The 6275-nt window shown below is 42.0% G+C and overlaps 1 protein-coding gene across 3 annotated transcripts in view; it reads right to left on the reverse strand.

Moving 5' to 3' along the window:
• git2b (G protein-coupled receptor kinase interacting ArfGAP 2b) overlaps nucleotides 1-3677 on the reverse strand; it is a 22206-nt gene extending 18529 nt beyond the window's left edge. For 2 of the 3 annotated variants that reach the window (XM_080876261.1, XM_080876260.1), the window contains exons 1-4: nucleotides 3439-3677; nucleotides 2708-2841; nucleotides 2426-2538; nucleotides 1137-1242 (exon numbers count right to left, since the gene is read on the reverse strand). In XM_080876261.1, the coding sequence (XP_080732387.1) occupies nucleotides 1137-1242; nucleotides 2426-2538; nucleotides 2708-2841; nucleotides 3439-3490 (405 nt within the window). In that variant the 5' untranslated portion in view covers nucleotides 3491-3677. The remainder of the gene's footprint in view (nucleotides 1-1136; nucleotides 1243-2425; nucleotides 2539-2707; nucleotides 2842-3438) is intronic. The other variant, XM_080876262.1, reaches the window with a different exon arrangement.
• Nucleotides 3678-6275: the final 2598 nt, after the last annotated feature.

Below are 6275 nucleotides of genomic sequence, written 5' to 3' on the forward strand. Positions count from 1 at the left end.
TAAGCAGAGTGTCTGCTTCAGGTTCTGTTCACGGTCACATAAAAAGTGGCTTTTAAAGGTCATATAAAAAGGGTAATTAAAAGTCTATAAAGGACATAAAAACTGCAAAAGTAAAATGCAACACTATTGCAAATTAATGCAGGAAAAAAAGTATTAATCTAGCAATTTAGTACAGAGTGATAATATAAACATTTTAATTCAATTTAATGTTTTGTTTTTTTATTGCCGAGTACGCTCTGTGCTTTAATCTGGATACATTTTAACAAGAAATCTTACCATCCCACAGCCTAGTAAAGGCGACATGGACAAGTGAAATTTATTTTATCAACTGAACAGGTGTTCTTGGTGTGTGTTCTGTGTTCTAGTTGCTGAATTCCCGCAGATTACAATCAAGTAGAACAACATTAAAACATTTTCTGCATCAACAAATCAATACATGCACATTCCCAGGACAATGTGACGCACAGTCAGAGTTAGCACTTCATTCAGTAAGTTATGGCTTAACAAGCTGCACATATAAAAAGTATGCCACCAGCACAGAATCTACATAAGACTTAAAACATACTGTAAATAAAAGAATCACTGAAAATGTGGCACTTTCAGATGATTTTAAATTAAGACTCAGAACATACCTTGTTCCCGACCAGGTTAGGTGTTCAGCATAAGTTACCATGGTTAATAATCCAGGTAAAAAACATGGACACAGAAAACTCTGATTTTAATCACATAGTCCCCTAAGCCATTAATGTTGCTTTATAGTCCACTCATTTGCCTTCTGCCTGCCATTCCCCAGAACCTAATCCAATCAATCATCCACAGGATGCACTAGAATAGGTTTGACCTACACAGACCCCACCCGACAATCCCTCACAATCCACAGGAGGACAACTTCCTCCACAGGATACCCCCATGTCCATGCCCTGTTTGGTGACATTGGGGAGGGGCTACGTAATATTAGTAGCCCAGGTTAAGTTTGAGGAAACTCATCACTGGATTTTGCAGGAACTGGTCAGATATCAACATTAAAATCAAACACTTGCTGTATTACAATAAAGTCTCAAAGATCCTCTTTTTTTTGAACGTCTAATAGTGTTACAAGAGGAACGTTTAAATGAAACAACAGAGTAAATTGTCACCTTGCTGAGGTCTTTTGCAGTCACACTGTCATCCTCCCGACAAGGCATCCGATGTACATACGCCAGCATCTGATATTTTGCCTTGATGAACTCTGTCTTATTAGGACTGGAAACAACAATAGACTCTCACAATCTCAAAATGTGGACATTAATTACAAGTTTTCAAGTGAGCACATCACTGTTTATCTTTGTTTATGATTAAGACAAACACTGACGAGAAGCGAACACTTAAACTGGACATTAAACAATGGACTGCAGATTTGTATGTGCAGCATTACATTAATGGCAGAGAAACGTATCGGTCATGTAAACCACCATACCGCCACAACGCTAGATTCGTCTGGCTTTCACGTAAGCCAAGAATCTTAGGGGTGCAATTTAGGTCACATCCAAACTCTGTCGTTGCTCGTTTTAATACAAAATATTTACGCAAATAGAAAAGAATAGTTATAGTAAAAATACCCTAAATTTATTAATCCCAAAAACAACGTCCAGCAATCAGAATAAATCCATATGGTGTGAATGAAGTTGAACAGAATTTAAAGCAGTTGAATTGTCTGTAATTAACCACTAAGCAGCATTGGTCCCAGCAGAATTCCCCCACAGTTCCAGTGGTTTTAAAACACCTGGAACTAAACATTTCAAACTACACCTTAAGGAACTAAATTTAGCCTGTTTCCAGTTTAAACTGCTGAGCACCCAAGATCCTTAAAATGTTTCTCGGGGAAAGTGCTTGTGGTGGAAACCTTATAAGATAGCGTCCATCTCAGAAATTGCATTTGGGAAGAAGTGCTTGCTCCAAGTGTGCGGGTCAGACACAGCACTGCTGTGATTACATGTGGCTGACTGTTTATCTTTACTCCCCAAGCTACACAGCAGACTGACATGGTGTTTATAACAGGCTTTAGTACATCAAATCTCTTTGCTTCGCAGATTTTGTTTTTGTTGTACTATGACTTCTAAAGGATGGGAAAAACTCCTCACAAAAAGCATTACCTTTAAAGGAGGTACTCTTCTAAAATTCAGTTTCTTGCATGATCATGTAGCTGATCAGCTAGACCGCACTGCAGATATATTTATTTTCAAACGTGCTTGTCAGCTGATCAAGCAAGTTCTCCAAGTAAGTTAAGACTGACTATCTGTGAGTGACGTTCATGGTAGAGCGGGCTGATTAGGCATGTTTACTGACCTTAGCAAAGAAAATCAATTTTGTCAATACAATTTAATATCAAAGTGCAATCAAGTGTACCAAAAACCAGCAATGACATATTTTTAAAAATAAAACTTACTGCACTCTGTCCTGTGGGTTGGCTTTGCGTTTCCCACTCACTGAAGAGGAAGGATCCAGAAGACTGTGCTCCCATATGGAATTAGCTCCATTGCCATACAGTGTTTGAACCATCTGAAACAAGAAAGCACATTAACATTTTTAGAACAGGCAGAAAATACTTTGGGGATTCCTAGTCATACATGGTCCTCTTATATATTTACATATTGCATTATGGAGAACAGACTGTACTCATTTGCATCTTTGCGTTTGATTTATGGAGATCGTGTCCCCGCTTCCCCACCTGCAGCTGTGAGTGTGGCCACGGAGAATGAGTCAGATGTCGGACTTGAGAGCTGTGTCTCCCAAGACCTCGATGGATGCTGCAGCACTCATCGCAGATCAGCACACCCCTGTTAACAGAGGCCCAGCGAGGTTCTACGATACAGATACAGTGCTTTTTATCCCATGAGTCTAATATTTGATGAACAACGTAACAGACAGCCTTAACCCAGAGCAGTAACTCCCTCTAACCAGACGAAGATATTCGCTGACTTGCAGTAAGACATGACTGCTTTAGGTAAGGTGTATCCCACCCTCAAATCTTTGACATAATCAAGAAACGTTTTCACAAGCATTAACACCCACTGTGCGGCATTACTGATTATCAGCAAGTTAGCGCTGTCTTCTGAGCAGTCTTATTTAAGAAATTAAATAATACTGCCTTTAACGCACCACTAACCTTACTGTAACCCGACAACCAATACAGTCAAGCAACTAGTTCAGAATAAGACAGGTTAATGTGATTACACAGGCACGCCTTCAAAAAAAGGGGGAAAAAAGAGGAAGAAAAAAAACACCTAACGTTTCCACAAGAAAAAATACAACCGCTACAATTAGTAATTCAGCTAATTGCTAATTGTTAGTACAGTCGCAGTAACTAGCCAGGCTAACAAGACGCTCCGATAACTTATAGTGGGGGCTAGCTGGTTAGCTGGATAGCTAACGTTACAGCTAGCTTGTCTGGCATCGTACCCGGAGCACTGCAATCAGCGCAGACCTCTCTGCTTCGCACTCGCTTTGACATCCCTTAGACGAAATCCTTCGAGTCCAGGAGAAACAAATATCTGGAAGTTACGTTGCAACACAGCTACACAGAGATATGACAGGATAGTTCGCCCGGCTGATTGTATTTTACACTTTTAGCGACTGTAGCCGTCAGCCCTCCCCTCCTACTGTTGAACAAAGCCGTGACCCATTCCAACACTCACACAGCCTCCTCCGCGCCTCATAGGCTGCTTCCTTCCTTGTTTCCTTCAGTGGCTTCTAAAGGCCCTACAGAGTGCAGAAAGCACCACCATCAGGAGACTAACGCGATAAAGGAAAATTGTCACACTGGACACAATAAAAGCCACCCTGGCCTGCCACTGAAATTAACAAAAGTGGAAATTCACTGTTCGGTATGAATAAAATAAATACAATGTACAGTGCAGATTTGTTTAATTGATTAATTGTATTTATTTATTTACTTGCATTCTTGTCACGTATACATCTTTCAGATCATCAAGACACAAAATCCACTTTTGGTGGTGGTGGTTTTATTGAAGAGGAAAAAAATATCCAAATATAGGTGGACTTTTTTCTTCTTCTTTTTTTTTTTAAAGAAACCAATCAGGCACCCAGGTCTGATTACTGCCAGACCTGCTGAATCAAGAACTCAATTAATTAGAAACTGTCTGGCAAAGTAGGCTAAAAGATCTCAAAAGTAACAAATTGAGATGCTTTGGCATAACACCAAACAGGCCATTTATCCTAGAAAAATCTTCAGTGTGGCTCCATTAAAGCAATTCTGCAAAGAAGAGTGAGACACAATTCCTCCTCAGTGATGTGAAAGTCTAATTACCTTTGCACATGTTTGACTGCTAGTTATTAGGTTTGGTGGCAACTGCTTTTACACATAGGGTTGGGTTGTTTTGAAAACCCTTTTCCCTTAATAAATGAAATAAGCATTTGAAAATTGGATTTTATACTGTATTTATTGAGAGAACTTTATGTCACTTTTAATTGTTTGTTTACTTCTGGCATCTCCTTTTAGATTAAACTTTTTTTTTACTCCAGTACATAGATCTGGCACCCTCAAAGCCACTACATTTTGCATATCATCAAAAAAGATTATAGAATAAAATGCATTCATTCTCTAAAACTTCAAACTAAAACATCTGTTGCAGAGGATTACATTAGAGCACAGTAAACAGAAGAGAAATGGCTTTCCTCTGCTCAGAGCCCACAGCCCACTTTATTTCAAATAGCCACAATAGGCACATCTCAACATCATTTTGAGGAAGTATAGGGCTTGGTTGAATGCTAAAGAAATCACTATTGAGAGTTCTTCACCTCTTCACCTCACTGTGCAATACCGTTTGTGCAATACTTTTGTTAATAGTCAATGGTACAATAGACCTCAATACTTGAAATGTGCAATTCACTTGTATTTTTATTTTATTCCTATTTATTCTATTTATCCCCTTCGTATATTTTATTTATATATGTCTCTGTATTTATATATGTGTGTGTGTGTGTGTGTATATATATATATAATATTCTGTAACTGTAACTTCTGTCGGTGCTGTGCTTTTGGAAACCGAATTTCCCAGAGGAACCCACCCGAGGGATTAACAAAGTTTTATCTTATCTTATCTCTTATCTTATCTTCTTCAACCTGACACAAGGAATGGACATCAGACCAGCTAGAATCTGTGCTTTGTCCTGATGAGTCCAAATGTGACATTGTATGTATACTGTGCTGTTCTGTTCTTGTGCTGCCTAAGATGTTTCCAAATCAGAAGCAGTACATGGCTGCTTGGTTTGTGTTTTTTTTTTGTTGTTTTTTTTGTCTGTCCCATTTGGTTCTTTAGCCGTCAGAATTGTGCACAATGTGCTTTGAAGTAGCAGCCAAGAAAGGTGTAATTTACGATCTACGAACAGTGAACACCCGTGTGCACACCTGTGTGGATCAGCGCACTTGTATTCAAATGGTTTCCCCATGTAATGGTCTGCAAGAGGATGTAGAGAGCCATAGCCCTGTCCCCCAGGGCATGAAGCAGGCATGGAGGAGATCCAGGCCCCAGACATCCAGAGGCTCCAGAGTGCGAGAGCCCAAGGAGGACCACCGGAGGGGCATCCGTGCCACCCTCATGGGAAGGGCTGAGGATCCCCAGACGAGGGGTCACCCAGTAGCCACCGAGCAGAAGCTAGAGGGGGCTGCACCGGCGTGCCCGCCGGCTCTGCCGGCAGCCAGCTGTGCCAGAGTGAGCCGAGCCGCAGGCCCAGAGGCCGGAGGCCCAAGGGCCCCCCGCGCCCCGGAAGAGGCCTGACCGAGCAACAGGGACCAGGCCCCGCCAATTAGCCACCGGGAGTGAGCTGGTACATACCTGAGTGCCCAGCCCCGGACACCAAGAACCACCAATGCACCGACCCCTGAGGGCATCAGTCACCGGCAGGGAGTGTGGTGAGGGGAGATAGGCCTCCACACTTTGGAGGGCCTGGGAGTTCCCAGAGAGGTGGAGTCTAAGACCCGACCTGACATATAGACACAGACAAACAGGCACACGCAGACACAAACATGCATTCCCACCCTCATGCACACATATACAAACACTCAGCACTCACCCAACGTAAGGATTGACATAAATGGACATGTATACATAATCACACTCCCCAAACATACTCTATACCCCGGGTCCAGGTACCCTCGCCCCCAGAGGGGGAAACGGCACTCAGACCCAAGAGATGTTACCCTTCCCCCGGGGTGGAGGCAAGCACACCGTCCCAGGCTCCGCAGCAGCAGGGAGGCCAATCGGACAGCCAACATC

This window comes from Rhamphochromis sp. 'chilingali' (assembly GCF_963969265.1).
Source record: "Rhamphochromis sp. 'chilingali' genome assembly, chromosome: 2".
Taxonomy (NCBI): Eukaryota; Metazoa; Chordata; class Actinopteri; order Cichliformes; family Cichlidae; genus Rhamphochromis; species Rhamphochromis sp. 'chilingali'.